This window comes from Alternaria metachromatica, assembly GCF_023757995.1.
Source record: "Alternaria metachromatica strain BMP 0045 chromosome Unknown scaffold_28, whole genome shotgun sequence".
Classification (NCBI taxonomy): Eukaryota; Fungi; Ascomycota; class Dothideomycetes; order Pleosporales; family Pleosporaceae; genus Alternaria; species Alternaria metachromatica.
The window spans coordinates 174,009-190,864 of NW_026055519.1; the positions used below are offsets into that span (position 1 = coordinate 174,009).

At 52.5% G+C, this 16,856-nt stretch overlaps 5 protein-coding genes across 5 annotated transcripts; 2 read left to right on the plus strand and 3 right to left on the minus strand.

Moving 5' to 3' along the window:
• Positions 1-882: 882 nt before the first annotated feature.
• On the minus strand, positions 883-1,668 carry J4E83_008912 (uncharacterized protein; the record flags this gene model as incomplete). The annotated part of the gene is made up of 1 exon (XM_049335805.1): positions 883-1,668. The coding sequence occupies one exon, from the start codon at positions 1,666-1,668 to the stop codon at positions 883-885; it is 786 nt and encodes a 261-aa protein (XP_049185071.1).
• An 872-nt stretch (positions 1,669-2,540) lies between these two features.
• J4E83_008913 (uncharacterized protein) lies at positions 2,541-2,918 on the minus strand (the record flags this gene model as incomplete). The annotated part of the gene is made up of 1 exon (XM_049335806.1): positions 2,541-2,918. The coding sequence occupies one exon, from the start codon at positions 2,916-2,918 to the stop codon at positions 2,541-2,543; it is 378 nt and encodes a 125-aa protein (XP_049185072.1).
• A 1,579-nt stretch (positions 2,919-4,497) lies between these two features.
• J4E83_008914 (uncharacterized protein) lies at positions 4,498-5,399 on the plus strand (the record flags this gene model as incomplete). Its single annotated transcript, XM_049335807.1, has 3 exons — positions 4,498-4,534; positions 4,595-5,327; positions 5,381-5,399. 3 exons carry the CDS (start codon positions 4,498-4,500, stop codon positions 5,397-5,399), a joined length of 789 nt encoding a protein of 262 aa, XP_049185073.1.
• Positions 5,400-8,812: 3,413 nt separating this feature from the next.
• J4E83_008915 (uncharacterized protein) lies at positions 8,813-13,643 on the minus strand (the record flags this gene model as incomplete). Its single annotated transcript, XM_049335808.1, has 5 exons — positions 8,813-10,699; positions 12,125-12,399; positions 12,450-13,187; positions 13,361-13,550; positions 13,614-13,643. 5 exons carry the CDS (start codon positions 13,641-13,643, stop codon positions 8,813-8,815), a joined length of 3,120 nt encoding a protein of 1,039 aa, XP_049185074.1.
• A 320-nt stretch (positions 13,644-13,963) lies between these two features.
• Positions 13,964-15,083, plus strand: MRP9 (37S ribosomal protein S9, mitochondrial; the record flags this gene model as incomplete). Its single annotated transcript, XM_049335809.1, has 2 exons — positions 13,964-14,795; positions 14,992-15,083. The coding sequence occupies 2 exons, from the start codon at positions 13,964-13,966 to the stop codon at positions 15,081-15,083; spliced, it is 924 nt and encodes a 307-aa protein (XP_049185075.1).
• Between the last annotated feature and the right edge of the window lie 1,773 nt (positions 15,084-16,856).

Here is a 16,856-nt window from a genome sequence, read left to right on the forward strand (position 1 = left end):
AAAACTCCAACCCAGTTCCTGAGATCATGAGACACGACACACAATCTGCCAAACCATTCGTCGAAACCACCGAATATACGATCACATCGTCTGATACGCCTCAATGATTCACGACAAAAGAGTTTTGGTGGCGAGACATGTACAGCGAGAACACCGTGTTCGGACGTTGCCGGGATGCGTGTGGGGTGACCCGTTGGCGAGGGTCGTACGATAGTAGGGCGACCGCTCAGCCGGGTTTGTGCGCATAGTAGGTACGTAAACCTGCTTTTATTAGCTGCGCTTTGCGATTTTGGGGTTGCTGTTTATAGTGATGGGGTCGTGATTGTGTGTACGTTGGTTTGATGGTGGAGGGAGAAAGAGGGTGGGGGGCTAGGGCCGTGGAGGCAATAACGATGGGTCACTTTGGATATTGGAGCGTTAACGTGCTGGAATCTCGAGCCTTCACTCTGAATGAGTTCAAGATAATTGGTTGCTGAAGGTGGTATCTAGATGTCTTGCGAGACAATTGCTAATGCTTTGGCAGAAGCATTTCTCACAGCCTCCTTCCAACTACACGCGCATAAAGAGAGCAAGTATGTATGGAAGTCTTTCTGAATCTCCACTCCTTATTCGTGTGACACTCTCGAGAGACCTGAAGAGGTTTCCCTACTGGAACGTCCTCGGTGGGTGGCTATCAAGCTGTTAGCACGAATAGTAAGATGTCTTAGCACCGCAAGGGAGCTACATACTAGTAATAAGTTAGCAAGACATCTTGAGAGCTATTCGTGACGGCTACTTTACCCTCACTACACTGGAATCCAGGAGCGATGTCTCAACCCTTTGTAAACGCACTCCAGCCACACCTTCTTCTACACCATGATCTCCTGTGAAGTCATGAAGCTGCTAAATCTGCTTCAACTTTCCAAAGTGTTTGCCTTCCTCCCAGTTGCGTTGCCACTCCTTCTCCGTCATGCACTCACCGGTGTGGATAGTCCACATCTTCTCCAGCCAGAACTCTTTCGAGAACACTTCATGATCGAACAATCGCTCCTTGGCCAATAATTTCTTGCTCGTCTCTGTCTTCGGCTTAGGCCGGATTGTAATATCAATGAAGCCGCCCTCGTCAATGAGCAACTGATTGTCGCTCATCCCTGCAAGCCAGTTGTAGAATATTCCAACAGCCGTTCTCATCAACTGTAGATTTTCAGGACGTAGAAGCTCATCATCAACCTCAACGGTGAACTCGACTTCAAGCTTTGGACCAGTGGGTAGTGCGTTGTGAAGACGGAGGACTTCGCGCAGATTAGGAGTTTGAAGGTTGACCTGGCCGCTGGAATGGTGACGCTCGATGAGTGAGACGGTTTCGTCGACCTCGACAAATGCCGGTGTACAGCACATCAGAAGATTCATGGTGGGGATACACATTTCTTCCCAGTTCGTAAAAACACGGAGTGGCTCGCCGTCCAACCTTGAAGCCAGTACGCTAGAGACTTCGTCGTATATCTCCCGGCAAGTAGTGAGCAGTCCCATGCATGGGATACGCTTTGTAGCAATGCTAATGCGCGGCATGGCTCGCCCACGTATCGTTTTTATTGTGTAGCGACGTGTTTCGGCAGGGAAAAGGTCGTAGATCTCGAGGCGGATGTCCTTGGGGAGGTCGAGGAAACGAAATTCTTCATCGTTTGTCATCGCGGGCTAAAAGGTGGTCGCTCATCAGCTTAGTGAACCGGACGCACATATGACAGCACCTACTTGTATCTTGGAATCGGTCGGATTAGAGTTGCGCAAAGTCGGGCGGTCGACTGGATAGTCGTTGTCTGTAAAGCAGGAATGAATTCTGAGGCAGTTGAAAGAAGCGACAGTGAGAAGTAGAGGTAGCTAAAGCCCAAAGAATGTTGTACGTTTATGTACCAATTACAGGCTACTAAAACGTCAAAGCTCTGGAGGCGGAGAGGCAGCGCAAGGCAGTCACGCCTCAGCAAGGGAAAGAACTCACGAGTGTCGCAAGACAAGGCAGCAAATCAAGGTTAAGGGTTGCTTTAATTAAAGAAATATTGATAAACTACTCGGACATTGATCTGCTCTATAGAGAGCTGCAGATGTACGCCGTTCCTTCCAAGCAAGATGACTCCTCCACCAATACGCATGCGCGTCCTTCTTTCCTTTCCGCCGTTCTTAGAGACAGCGACGCTCTAGCCAACAGCATATACACGCGAGTTCGGGACTCGAGCGAGTACATGGATGAAGCGTGCATCTAGCTGTCTCTTCCACCATTGTCTTCGCTTCCGCCGCCCATGCGTGAAGCCGGAGTCCTAGGGCTGAGCAATATTGAACCAACCAGATAGCGCTTGCGGGCCGGCCCAGTTGGGCCGACGCAGGTGCTGTCTGATCTGCTACGAGTCCGTGCCCAGATGATATCCCACGCCTCCGGCTGGCTACCAGAGTCATCGTTGGTTTGGTCGTTAATTCGTGTCGTATTCGTCGTAAAAACATGTATCGTCCGTTGAATTGGATGCCCATGCGAAGGAGTAGAGATGTGCAAAGAACCAGCACTCTAATCATCACGGATCTTCGTAATCGTAGAAACCATCGAAAAGATCCGTGACCACCTTGAGCATCGGCTCCATCAAGGTCCTCTCATCCTCCGGCAGTCCACCAAAGATGCGCAGTCGTTGAGTCTCCAACTCTTGCTCCTGCTCCTGCTGTAGTCGAAGCCGGGTTTGCCATGCGGTGTAAGTTTGCTGCCAGTGGTTCGCATTGGCACTCGCAATGGAGCCTTGAGGATGGAAGCAGGAGCTGGTTGCGGAGAGAGTTGAAGAGGTAGTGCTGACCGACTCGCTTCGAGTGTGGTTGATGACCTGCGGAGGTGAATTGTCGTGGTTGTTGTTGCGGTTCCGAGGACGGCTTCTAGTTCGTTTTCTGTTGTGACGTTTGCCCATGTCGTCTATTTCAAGTTCTTGTGGATGTGTGAATAAGTAATAATAGGGTTGAGGGGAGATGGAGAGCGGTGGGGCGAAAAGCCGCAAAGGCGGCTGATAGTCTCAGGGGAGTCAAGCATTGGAGCAAGATACCTACCCAGCCTTATATACATGGGATGACATTGAATCACGTATGCAGGTACAAGCTAAGTCAAGGATGTCAGTAGGCTGCAGAGTGACTCAGAGCCGCACGATGGTGTGACGGGGAGAAGGAAGATGCTAGATCACAGCCTAGATGACAGCGAATGCGGGCCCACTATTGCACCCGTGCCCGCCCATGATTGGTCACATGGCATCGCCGAAATTCGGGACCTGCAGGAGTCATCCTCGCGGCGGGCATGCACAACTCATGTCTCCACAGAGTCTTCACCTCTCTTTGCTCCAACTCATCGCAATTTCCTTGTTTCACCTTCTTTTGCTTCTTCGACTCACAACTCTGACGACATGTATACGGACAAAGGGCGCGCGCGTGATGTGCACAACCGTGGCGGTGCGCTATTCTGCCTTCTCTTCCTACCACGGGACTCTTGCAAACAGGGGCTATGCAACAGTCACCGCGAACTCAGGGGACAAATGACTACAGACAAGCGCATGCAGGACTTGTACCTGTTGAACGACCGACATGTGCCTGGCCATGCGACAGCCCAGGATCGCGGAGGGCGGATGGAAAACCTCGACCGCGCTCTGACCGCCATGGGGTCGAGGGTGACGGGATGCGCTGCGTGGGGATGCCACATCACGTTGCCGACCGCCATGTCGACTAGACGGTGAACGTGAACCCGGAAGTTATACTATGTGTTAACATGGGATGAAGTTTTTGATGAGAAAGACATTCGCACAGGCTCCCAAGGTCATTACTCACGTCATCTGCCACACTAGCCACACGGGTGACCAGTAATCGCGATCGCACCTCTCGCTATCAGTTCGGCACCCGACCAGCGGCCATGTTCGCAGCAAACCTGGAATAGCAGCTTCAGAGTCTTGTCGCCTAGTCGCTGCCTACACCCGCGAACGAAGGATCATGCTAATGCTAGCCAAGTCAAGCGAGTCAGACGCGCGCCTGCGCAAGGCTACAAGCACGTCGCGCAAACACGTGCTCAGGATGGCTGAACCATTCAGGCCTCTATGAGACAACCTTATTAATTCTGTATCGACGTCAACGACATCTTCTGCCTGAGGCACTCATCACATCATGAGAGTCGGTGCTTTCCCAACATGTTTCGCCGACATCTTACTTCCGGCTCTCCACCATGTGCACCCCGGCCCCAAGTCAGACTAGCATGCCAATGTCCACCACTCGAAACACACGAAAAAGCTGCGGAAACGCGTAAGCTCGACCATTTTCTGTTCTAAACAGCGTCATCTGTGTCACTCCCAGACGTGAATCATCGATTTGGCGCTGTTCGGCTTGTGTTGTGGGTGATGATGTTAGATCAGCCGTCGCAGGTAAGAATAGATTAACTAGCCAATATTTCTTTCTATCGACCTGTAGACCTTCAAATCGAGCTTGCATTGGTATTTCTCATTCCACATCTTCACTATGACTTTTAGTACACGAGCGACGCTGCTTAGCTTAGGTATGAAGCCAATCCTGGAAATCGAGGACTAAATTAATGAGATGACAGCAGCAACTACAGTTTCTGCGCAGTACGGCCCCGGTGGTCAATACGGTCCAGGCGGATTTGGCGGAGGTAGTGACAGCGGCGACAACGATTTCGGCTCATCATTTGGCGGCGGCCGTGGCGGCTTCTCATCAGAATCACGACACAAGATCATCGTAGCCCATGGTGTCCTCGCAGCCCTGGCCTTTGTCTTATTCTTCCCAGTTGGATCGATTCTCATACGACTTGGATCGTTTCGCGGTGTCTGGATCGTCCATGGCATATTTCAACTCTTTGCGTATGTTGTGTACATCGCAGCATTCGGTCTCGGCGTGTGGATGATCAACAACATCCCAGTCAACATGCTCGACAACTACCACCCGATCATTGGTATTATCGTGTTTGTTCTGCTCTTCTTCCAACCCATCCTTGGCTTCGTCCACCACCTGAAGTTCAAGAAATACAGTCGCCGAACTATCTGGTCGTACGGTCACCTCTGGCTGGGTCGCATTTTGATCACACTGGGTATGATCAACGGTGGCCTTGGCCTGCTACTTGCATCGGATGCGCCCGCGTTCACCGGATTTGCCCCCAGTCAGGGCCAGATCATCGCATATGGAGTCATTGCCGGCATCATGTGGTTGCTTTGGGTTTCGGCCTCGATCTATGGGGAAAGGAAACGAACTATCTCCAGCCGGGCGGCAGTGAACAAGGAGGTTGATACTGGGTCGCCTGCGCGCCCCTATGACGATGGCAAGGAATTATACGCGTACGGTGGTCCCTATTCTTGTTCTGATCCACACATTGCTAACCCAATAACAGGCAGCGAACTTATGCTTAAAGTTGCCGATACATCCTCAGAGCCGTCTACAGTAGCGTGCTACAATACCGAAACATTCATTCCGTGATCCATTCAATGTTCTCTCATGCAACTCACCTGACCTCGCGTGCCCGTGAAGACTTTGTCTTCTTTCTTGCCTTTCTTATCAACAACCATCCAACAACCGCAGGTAAAATCCCTCATCTTCTGGTTATTCGGACGACTCCTCGCTTTCCGCCTTCTTGCATGCGTTGGCAAGCAACACGATCCCGATGTTCAAGATGATGAACCCAATCTGCCAACAAAGAAGTGCGTTAGTAAACGTTCAATGTACGCGACATGTTTCTTCCACCGCCGCAAAAGGAATAAACTTACCGGCAGAGCAAAGAACCAAGACATCCCTATTGCTAGTACAAAGTTCCCCTTCTCATCTGGATCTTTCTCGTGTAGCACATACGCCAAGATACAGGCTGCAACGTATGTCATCCCAGTGAAATGATGAATGGCAGATCAACCGGAATACGACATATCCCTAGGAAGCTTATGGTGTGCAATCAAGCACCCCAACAGCAATAACATCGCTGCCATCTGCTCACATAAATCAGTAAGAACTTCTTCATTTGGGTTTGACGTATCTAGATAAGAGACGGGCATAGAGAAGCGACTTACCGGCACGAAGGTGGCCCACATTAACATGACCTCCGTGATATCGTGATTCATTTTATAAAGTGCTGCGGCAGCTACGGTAAGGAATATCAAAAGCATCATGATTGCTGGTGGTGACCGAATGAACGAGCGCCGGTGTGAATTTCGAATCAGTTCGCGCTGTGTAGGCGGCAGTGTGCGGAATTGGCTCTCCGTGTAGAATTGAAGAGATGAGGAGGAAGCGGACTCGAGATCGCCTTCTTCGTCATACCTGCTATCTAGGTTACTGCCATAGTTGAGATGCATGTTACGTGCTGGATATGGTGGTAGCATTTTGGGGTGAGAATTCTGGGTGATTAATGCAATGCCTGTGGTGGAAAAGCTTCGATTCTTTTGCGCGAAACAATGAAATGATCAGATGTTTACTGCTCATTTTCACTGTGAAAGCTACTGCCAAGTCACAGCGCACGAGTAAATGTGCCTTTGACGAGAGAAGGCGCGTTACTCGATCGGTAACCCCTGGTTCCCACCAACTCTTCTGCTTCCTGTTCACCTTGCTCGTACCATCATTCCCAAGCAGCAAGCCTCCCCGGCTCGTGACTCGGGTACTGTGTTTTCGTCTCTTTTATTCCATACCGTCACTGCTAGCAGCACGGCCAGGTTCAACACGAAGTATCCCATCTGTCGTTAAGAAACGCGTCAGCAAGCATACCATTGTGCCACCTCTGCGTCACCCCTCATATGGAAGAAGGTTACTTACCGGCAAGATGAAGAACCAATATCCGGCCATATCCATCCCAAAGCTACCTTTTTCGGTTTCCGGGCTTCTCTTGTACGCCACGTATATCCAGACACAGCTCGCGATGTAGACACCTCCGGTCAAGGAGTGCATTACACAGCGCGCGAGCAGCGAGGTATCCTTAGGAACGTTTTCGTGTGTCAGGATAAAGCCTCCGAAAAGACAGACGATGGTCATCTATCGGTAAACGTGGGTTAGCTCAGACCATAAGAAGTATCTTGGAGGAAGGTCAACAAAACTGTTGAGGGCTAAGCGTACAGGTATCATGAAAATCCACAATAGCAAGAGGAAGACTTCTTCCATATCATCGAGGTAATAGCTTCCTACAGCAGCGCCCATGTAGAACGCAATGGCTACGAGCACTGCAAATCTTCTTGTGGTGGTGAACCCGGCGCAGCGCGGCTTCTGGGGCTGTGGTAGTTGTGAGGGTGGTGATGGAGCGCGTGCGCTCTCTTCATCGGGTAGACGGGATAGCAGGATCGCATCCTCGAGATCGCTTATTTTATCGATATACATTTTCGATAGCTTCTTTATTGATAGGGGTGGTAATTGTGGTGGTGGTGTTGGTGATGACGATGAGGGATTCATTGGCGATGGATACGACATGTGCAGTGAGCACGCTTTCTATTTTACTGAATCAGAAAGAACGAGCCATGAGATTGACCAAAAAATCCAAACGCGGGAAACGCGATCAAACCCGCGCATATACCGAGAGAAGGCGCATCGCTCATTCGGCATTCCAGGCAAGTACCATGGTACCCTCCGAGAGCCCATCGTCAAACCGGTTCAGGGACGAACAACGACCACAAATAGTCAAGACCCTTTACATAGTAGAGTAACGGTGTAATAGCTGATACATCATGTGGCTGACCACTGGCGTCTTTCGCCATGTATCTACCTTCACCTCGCAACTCACACCGCCGCGCATGCCCTCACGTCCTCTCCACAGCATCCCACGTATAACCAGTCCACCATGTCGACAGACACAGATTCAGAGCTAGTACTGCAACGAACCCGGACAGCACGCATAGCATGTGACAACTGGAATCCAATTCCATACTGGATCGCCACCGGCACGGTGATGGCCTACGCATGCAGCGCACTCATGGCTATCGGCGGGCTCAACATCCATGACCTGAATGTTATCTACATTACTAGTGTATTCATACCTGTACGTTGAATGCAATAACTCCCTCGCTCATGCTATTCACCTACCTACCCCCATCTCTTTCCTCTCTTCTCCACCTTACCTACTACGGAAGCGACGTACTAATCCACCTACCACAGTCAAACATCCTCCTCCACACCCTCATGCTCTTCCTCTGGCACCGACCCCGAGCACGGCACCGCTTCGCGCCCCTAACACGCACATTGATGAGCTGTGCGACGGTGAATTTATGGGCTGGGGGATGTGTGGGCGCGTTTTATACCGTGGATACGGCGATGTGGATTGCGGGGTGGTGGTTTGTCGGAATACCGGTATGTTGTCGAAGCTAGAGAGAGGCTATAGTAGATACTTGGAGTAAGATTGAGTAAGGAAGCTAACGATATGGATAGGGTGCGCTTCTGATTGGGAATAGGGCGCTTGTTGATGGGATGGAGTGGTGGTTACGACGCCAGACGAGGCGGAGGGAACCTGTGTTTGGGAGGTGATCTAGTAGTGGTGAAGAGTGTAGGAAGTATTGGTGCTGGACTAGCTTGGGTACGTTATGGATGAGGGTTAAACGCAGACAGCAGCTCGTACGATAGCTGCGGTGTTAACAAAGGCAGTGGTATATCAAAACTCATGATGCTACATATATCCCCAAACCCCAACGCGCTTTCTTCCAGATACTCAAAGTAGCCGCCCAAACACATACATATATCGTAACCCTCAAGTATCCAAGCACCTCCAAGACAAAGCCGAAGCTCACTCCCAAAACGCCAAACCACACCCCTCTCTAACCCACTCATCTTGAATCCAATCTGACCAAACCCTACTTAAATGCCCTTAGAACCAATAACTCTCTCCCGCCGCGCTAACTTCAAATTGACACCCCAAGCCCTTCCCTTGCTCCTGCAATGCTTCCTCCCCTTCCCTCAGCTCCCTCAGAATCTGATCCCCAACCAACGGCCCATCCATGAAGGAATCCTTGACATGGATGATAACGACTTTGACGCCTTTGAGCGGGGAATCGAATGCCGCGGAGAGCATGGCGCGGTTGTGCTCAGCGGAGACGGATGACAGACCGAACGCTGCTGGTGCAGAAGGATGAGATGGAGGGGGCCCGGGGGTCCCGTTTTGTTGATCCTGTGGTTGATCCTGTTGCCGCTGAAGGGACTGATGATGTTGCAGTGGCGGTGGGAAAGGAACAGGCGTGTTCGTCCCCGTGTCACCTCTCGAAAGCGGGAAGTCGCTCATTGTCTCATCGTCGGTCTGCGAGTGGTTTGTTGTCGAGATTGGGGAATCTATCCCTTTGCCTACTCCACCTAGGTAACCACCCATCTTGGCTTTCCTACCGCCCTCGATAGACGTCAGGCTTTCGAGCTGGAGGTTGTTGTTTGCACTGGCTCTCTTCCGCTTCTTTTTCTTCTGTGAGCGGAGCTCTTCTTTGTCGCGCTCGTGCTGCTTTTTGCTGTCTTTTACCATGGCCGCGAGGGAGCTGAGCTCTTCGAGCAGATGGCGGGGTGCTAAGTGTCCGAAAAGTACGGCGTCGGCTTGCGCGTTCGTATATGAGACTTCTATGAAGATGCCTTTTAGCGTGCCAGCCGCGATTTTCGGAGCTGCTTCCGTCCAGATCTGATGTGTACGTGGGGAAAGTGAGAGGGAGTCTGGTTCAACGTCGCCGAAGATGAGGATCTCGCGTTTTGGGGTCGTGAGGGTAGATTCGGCACGAATGAAGTAGGCGGTTGAGTCGATCACACAGTGATCTTGCGATTGCGGTTGCTGGGGTTGAGGAACTGTGACACCGCTGGCTCGTCGGCCGGTTTCTGTGCTTCCGCTGAAACCTGGAGTGCCGGGTGCGCTTTGTGTAGTCATTGAGAAGCTTTGTGAACGACCTTCAGCTCCGTCTGATTGACCATACGATTGAGAAGGGTTTGCATTTTGCCGATCTGAGGTCTCCAGTAGGTTGGCGTTCGATCCGCGGTGTACATGGCCAGGTCCCTGCATGCAGTGGCCATGGCTTACTTTGAAGCCCTTGACTCCTAAGCCGTCACATACTTCGATGTAACCTCTTGAGCTTCCTTCACCCAGAGCAATGTTACCGCCTTCTGCAAGTCGTTGAAATGTTACTAGTCCCACGCCTCCATCTTCGTCCGTAAGGTTAGGCCAGATGATGTTATTGAAGATGTGGTTTTTGATCGCGTTGACGGTAAATGGTAGTGCTGCTAACCGCTTGGGTCGAGATGTATTGTGGAAAGCTGCTGTATTGATGACGAAGCCCGAGACATGGTCGAGATGTGGATGGGTGATGAGATAAGTGGAAATGTGCTCTCTCACAACATGTAGCGCATTCGCCCTGGCACTCAGATGTGGGAAAGGTAACCCCGCGAATGCCCCAGTTTTCAGCGTAGTAATTGTGACGGGTACATCCTGCTCAGAATCTGGTGTCTCAGGCCCAGAATCTTCGTCGGAGAGCGAGACATGCCCAGTGCCAGGCGACGGCGACTCTATATGCGCGTCACTGCTATTCCCATTTCCATTACCGTTATGTGGGGTCGATAATGCTGGATCCGGGTCGGAGACAAGCGGGAAATCCTGACCAAGTATGCGGGTAATCGATGCAAGGTGGGAGCCTGCATCCACAGCTATGACGGAGTTCTTAGCCCAGTTTGTTGCTGTTGATCGAACGAGGAAGCCCGTGACATTGTCTTCGCTTGGTCCACCTCCAGAGCCCTGTTCGTGTTAGCCTCTACTGCGAGACGGCACATCTGCTTGTCGACCTGCACGATTGGCGACATCTGATGCATATATGAGAATGCCTCTAGCCACATCGACAAACACAACCAGCACAGAATGACCTACCAGACAGATGACCTGAATCGCAGGTTCCCCCGAGTTTCCAGATGATCTCCTCACCACCCTCGCGCTATCTTCTTTCATTCCCTTGGTGTTCCTCTTGTCTTCCTCTTCCAGTTCAACTGATAAATTTTCTTAGCCTCTCTTCCCCAAGCTGTTTTAAGATGCACAAGCACAATCCGGTTTTGCTTGCTCTTTGTCCCAAAAAACACTTTCTCTTTCCTTAGAATCTTCTGTTTGCGTCAAGACTCAACGAGGACGTTCTCCCTCTTCTTCGCACCTCCCACCTTTAAAGCCGGAAACCACTCTTGTGCTCAATCCTTGCGTCGCGTTTCCGTAGCGCAAAGCCAGATCACCAGTTTGTTCTGTTACCGTTGCACGTTACACTTGCGTGAACCGATGGCCGCCGTTCCGTCGTCCGGAGCACGATCCACCAACTGATAACGCAGGAAGCCGGAATTATGTGCACAATGATTGCGCGGTTCTTGTCGCGCTAATCCTGATGTTCCGATTCCAGCTCTTCCTCCGTTGTGCGAAAAAGGTACCGATTGTCGCAAATCAAAGTGCGGATGACGACAAATACGCCCGCGCTCAGCTCAGGCGTGCCTTGTGATGATGGCTGTGTTTGGCCGTGCGCGCGAATGTCACCGTGATAGTTCCGTCGCGGGACCGCAATCTCGGCGCGGTTCAGTGTTGTAGAAGTTGACAAGATGGAGATCGAGGTGAGGACTCGAGGATCAAAGACATGCATGTGCCTCATGCGCTTGCCCACGCCGCCGTTCTTTCCAGCCTTCGTTGGACGGCTTCGGCGGTTGGCTAGGGCTATTTCCTTGTCTCTTACAACCAATGATAGGCTCGGCTCGACAAGCCACGACTTTGTTGGCCCCACCCCAGTTCGAGCCCAGATCTGGGGTTGAGAACACCTGACACCTGCTAGGCAACGTAGTGTCAGGGAAGACAAACTCTTCGTTATCTGTTGAGTGCGCGATAAGGAACGCAGTCGCATACAAGCGCTCAAGATCTATCACATGCACATGACGAGACCAGCAGAGCAAAAGTGCAACCTTGGAACAAACGTCACAGCATCGAGACAATATTATGTGTTGGGTATCATGAACTTCTTGTGCAGCATTTTGAGCCTCTAACGGCTATGGCAGTATCACTGATCCACCAGGGCTGCCCAGCGTGATCTCATGAATCCTCATCCGTCATCCTATCCATACCCATGCCAGTTCGTTAATCATCCGCATCATAAATCAAAGCAAACACTTCAAAAAGAAGGCGAAGCGTTTACTTGAACACCTTTCCGTCGGCCCACTCGTAGGACTTTCCGTTGACGGTGATGGGCTTGTCCCACGACCACTGGTCGTTGACGAACTCCTTGTCCTCCTCCTTGGTGGGGTCGAGCTTGGTGAACTCGTAGCTCTCGACATCAGGAGCGACATCGAAGGCGGGGAGAGCATCCTGGCCACGGACGATGAACGCACCCTGGACGATGGAGTCGTTGGACTGTCCGTATACGGAGCAGCAGCCGAAAAGGTACTTGCGGCTGGCCTCAAGACGGGTGAAGAAACCACCTGGAGGAATTAGCAATGTGACTATATAAGTTGCAGGTGATTTGACTTACCGATCAGGTTGGCGGTCATGAAGGTGAGGGTCAACTCGTCGTTGTACTTGTAGTCAACCTTGTAGATGGAGTACTCCTCGAAGTTGGCGTTCTCCCAGAACCATGGGAGGGCAACCTCACGGGTCTCCTCGTTGGAGTACTTGCGCTTCCAGTCGTCAAGGACGAATGTGGCCTTGGGCAGAGCCTCGAGAGGGTGCTTGGGCTTGGGGGCAGCTGGTGCCTCCTCCTCCTCCTCAGCCTCCTCCTTCTTGGGCTTAGGGGCGGCCTTGGGCTGCTCCTTCTTCTTCTCACCACCCTCCTTCTTGGGTGCGACGTTCTTCAACGCCTCGGAGATGAACTCGAGCTTGGGGGCGACAGCAGAGTAGCTGGCCTGGTTGTAGACGGTCTCGTACCAACGGGTAGTGTTGGGGTTGGAGTCGCGCCATTGCTTGTCGAAGAAGTATTGGAAGCCGCGGGCAAGGATGCTGGCAGCGAAGATGTCGGCAAGAGTCAGACGCTCACCAACGAGGTAGGTGTGTGTAAGGAGGTGCTCCTCAATGACGTGGACGGCCTTGAGGGCGGCCTTCTGGGACTCGTCGACGCTCTTCTTGTTGTAAGGGTCGCGGCCGAGGATGGGGCGGAACCAGCCACCGAGGGGGGAGAGGACCTCAGTGTTGGCAAAGGACATCCATCGCAAGATGGTGGCGTAGTCCTGCTTGGTCTTGCCGAGAAGGCTGGTCTTCTCGTTTTGCGAGGCAACTGGAATCCGTCAGCTCTGAGTCACCACCAAATTTTGGACAGACGGAGTAGATGTGGTAGAGGCAAATCAGAATAGTAAGTTTTCAACAATAGTTTTCAGACAGGGATAACTGAATGAATTCATTCGACATCATATTATGCAGGGAGGAGCGAACGCGCGGGGTAGCACTTACGGTAGACAGCGATGGCGATGCACTCGGAGAGGACAAAGCCGTCAGCGCCCTCGAAGGTAGGGACCTTGCCGAGCTTGTTGAGCTTCAGGTAGTCCTCAGAGACACCCTTGGCTGGCTCAGTGTCGACGAACTCGATGTCGAGGCCATTCTCCTTCGCGACGGCCAGGAGAGAGGTGGTACGCGGGTTACCCTGTTGGCTTGCTGTTAGGACTCATTGCGGTGCGACTTCGCGTGCCTGTGTGCGACGACGTACCGAGTAGCTGTAGAGCTTTCCGAAAGACATGATTGTAGAGTTCGTGGTTGAGCTTAACAATCAGTGTGTGGAAGACAGGAGTTGTGAAGAAAAAGCTGGTTGGGTTGAGGGAGGGGCTGTAGGAACTTTGCGTGCACAGTCCACGTAATTTCAGTCTAGCCGCTAAGCCTCTGCAGGTGGCTCGTGCATCCATCGTCGTCAGTTGTGGCAGGTGGCAGTTCTTTGACAGCGCTACCACGGTGCATTCGCTGTCGACCAGAGGCGCAATGGCAAGCAAGGAGTTTTCAAGGAGTCTTTGGAGGGCGGCCGATGCCCTGGGGAGTCGACCGCGGCCCCAGTGCGAACGCACGATGCGATATGCGCAACGGAGCTTCCAACCCACAGTACGGAGATGCATCTCGACGACAGCCGTGCGACGTGCAGAGGTTACAGAGGAAGAGATACGGGAACCATTCACAGCGGCCCCCGAAATCGACTTGGAAGCGACGACGAAAGGCAGCGGCAAGAAGGGCGAAAAGAAGGGCGAAAAGAAGGACTCCCTACGAACACTGCGCGTCGTCCCAGCATCGCCGTCCTACTTCAGCGCAAAGCCCACCTTCACCGACGACTTCCTCTCCCTCTCCGCTCTCCTGCGAAAAGTCGCTACACTACCTGTTATACCGCCCGCAGAGGCACCCAAGGTGGCCTGGAAGACGATCGAGCAGTATCGCATCATGACCAACGAGCCGGTAAAGACGGCGCGGTATCACAGGATGCTGCAAATACTGCGGAGACTCAACTGCATTCACCCCGCGCTCATGCCCGACGAGGTTGTGCAGGCGATGCTGCGGTACAAGAAGCCCAACCAGCCCGGTGACATTGTTCCGAAGCCTGGCGTGATTGATGAGCTTGGGCGTGCCAAGGGCGTTGGGCGGAGAAAAACGTCGTCTGCTGTGGCTTGGCTGGTAGAAGGCGAGGGTGAAGTGCTCGTCAACGGCAAGTCCCTCTCAGAGTTCTTCGGGCGGCTGCATCACCGCGAGAGCGCTGTCTGGGCCCTCAAGGCTACTCAGCGTCTTGACAAGTACAACGTCTTTGCTCTGGTGCAGGGTGGTGGCCTGACTGGCCAGGCGGAAGCAATGACTCTAGCTGTAGCGAAGTCATTGCTGGTCCATGAACCCGCGCTGAAGCCTGCGCTGCGACGAGGTGAGTCGATGTTTTCTTTATCCGTGCCTTTTGCAATCCAGCATTGCTTGTTCTGTCGTTCCATGAGCATTGTCTATGCAGCCCTCGCGGCTGACACATGCCCACGTCTACGCCTCAAAACGCAGTCAACACCCCTGGATGATCCCAAACATGTCTCGCCTGCGCATTCCGGATCCAATTGCTGACTGCTCCTTAGCTGGAACCATAACGCGCGACCCAAGGAAGGTGGAAAGGAAGAAGCCAGGTCACGTCAAGGCGCGAAAGATGCCCACCTGGGTCAAGCGATGAGCTGCTTGTGTGTATACTATCCTTTTATCGCTAGTCGTCTGCAGTGTCAGCCTGGCCAAGTGTAAGATGAGACATGTCAAGACGCCGTCTGTTGAATGTGCTTCGATTTCGTCGTGTATGTCCAAGCAAGTGTTGATGTTACTCTCGGTACCTTGTCGCTGTTTGCATGGAACAGGGTGCTGTACATACGACACGTGGAGATGACCAATTCTTCGCCTGATTGTCAATGTCGCAACCCAAACGGCCATGTGCTCACACGATCCTCATCTGGTGCGGCATTGCCCGGACAGGGTCATGCTTTTCGATCAAGTGTGTCCAGAAACACAAGGCCTTGAACCTTGTGCCGCTCTGCACTGCTGACTATGCTTCTTCCCTGGTTCAGTCTCATGTCGAGCAAGTATGCAGGTTCAACCTTGCTTCACTACTGTCTGTTATTGCTTTCTCGGTCCGTTCCTGACAGCTGTTGAAGACCACTTTGCTAAGAGGAAGCAAATGTATATCGCATGAATGGCTGCGCCACCACCAGCACGCAATGCACTCAATACTGATGCGATAACTTATGCCTTCCTGATGTGTTTCTGTTTGCGCTAAACTCGCATTCGCATTCATGACTGCTTTTCGACCAAGACCCTAGATAGGCAAATGTGCATTGTGAGTTTTGCAACAGCAAGATGCTCAGGCCAATTATTATTGCCGGTGGCACATGCGACAAGAGTCAACATATGACCGGCTGATCGCGGGCGCAGAGTTGCGGTGATCGTCCCTGACTCGTTTCACGATGTTCTATTTTGGACATGGTCATAGGGCGGCCAATGATATTTGAACCACGACGTCTGTGCTATATCCGCTTGCACTTGCTTTTCGGTCGTTCCGGATCATGTCGCGGACAAACGTTATGTGGCAGGAGGCATGAGAAGACTTTGGCACTAGAAGATGGGCTGCCGTTTGGATCTTCGTTGGAAAAGGTAGCTCCCTGTTTGACTCCTTGTCGCGTGTCCCGCACGACGCGTAAACGGTCGAGCACGGCATCCGCCCGAGACTTTGCCAGGTGGTCGCAGCGGAATGCGAGTCAGACGTTTGTCGAACGAAGTGAAACCTTCTCGAAGCATGTTCGCCGTGGTCCTTGATCATTTCACGAAGCGCGGTGGTGGAGGTTGATGCGGAAGCCAGGGCCACCTGATGATCGCCATCCGTACCGAATGACGCACTCGTCTGGACAGTGATCGCACCAAAGCGGGCAAGTTGAACGACATTGGTTTCGTGACGCGATGGCTGTGTCCTGCAGAGCCATGCTGTGCGCCTTTGCAAAGCTTCCAGAAGATTGCAGTCTTCGGTGAGCACGTGAACAGGCATTCATGGCGCAATGTTCCGGACAGTCGCGCGCGCGGCGTATGGCGCGCCAGAGCGTGCAATTGAAGTGTCAGTGACAGCGCAAGGCGTGCTCTTAGCCTGAATAAACGGCCTGCGGCGGTGGGTAGCGTTTGCAGCGTGCCGTGTTGAAAAAATGACGGAAGGTTCGCGGCAAGAACCAGTGAGGTTTGCCGGCAGGAGCGACCGAGATGGCGCTAGAGCCCCACCGTACCGCACATGTAAGATTCGAGGAGTCGCAGCGTGGAGAAGGCATGGCGAGGTCGCGAGGTCGCGGCTTGAGTGAGTGTGCGTCAGTCCACGAGTTCGAAAGGGAAGGTCCCCATTCGCAGGATCAGGATCGACGAGTGAGGCTGATGGGTGAAGTGGCCCAAGGCAAGATCGACCACAGGCGAGAGATCCCTG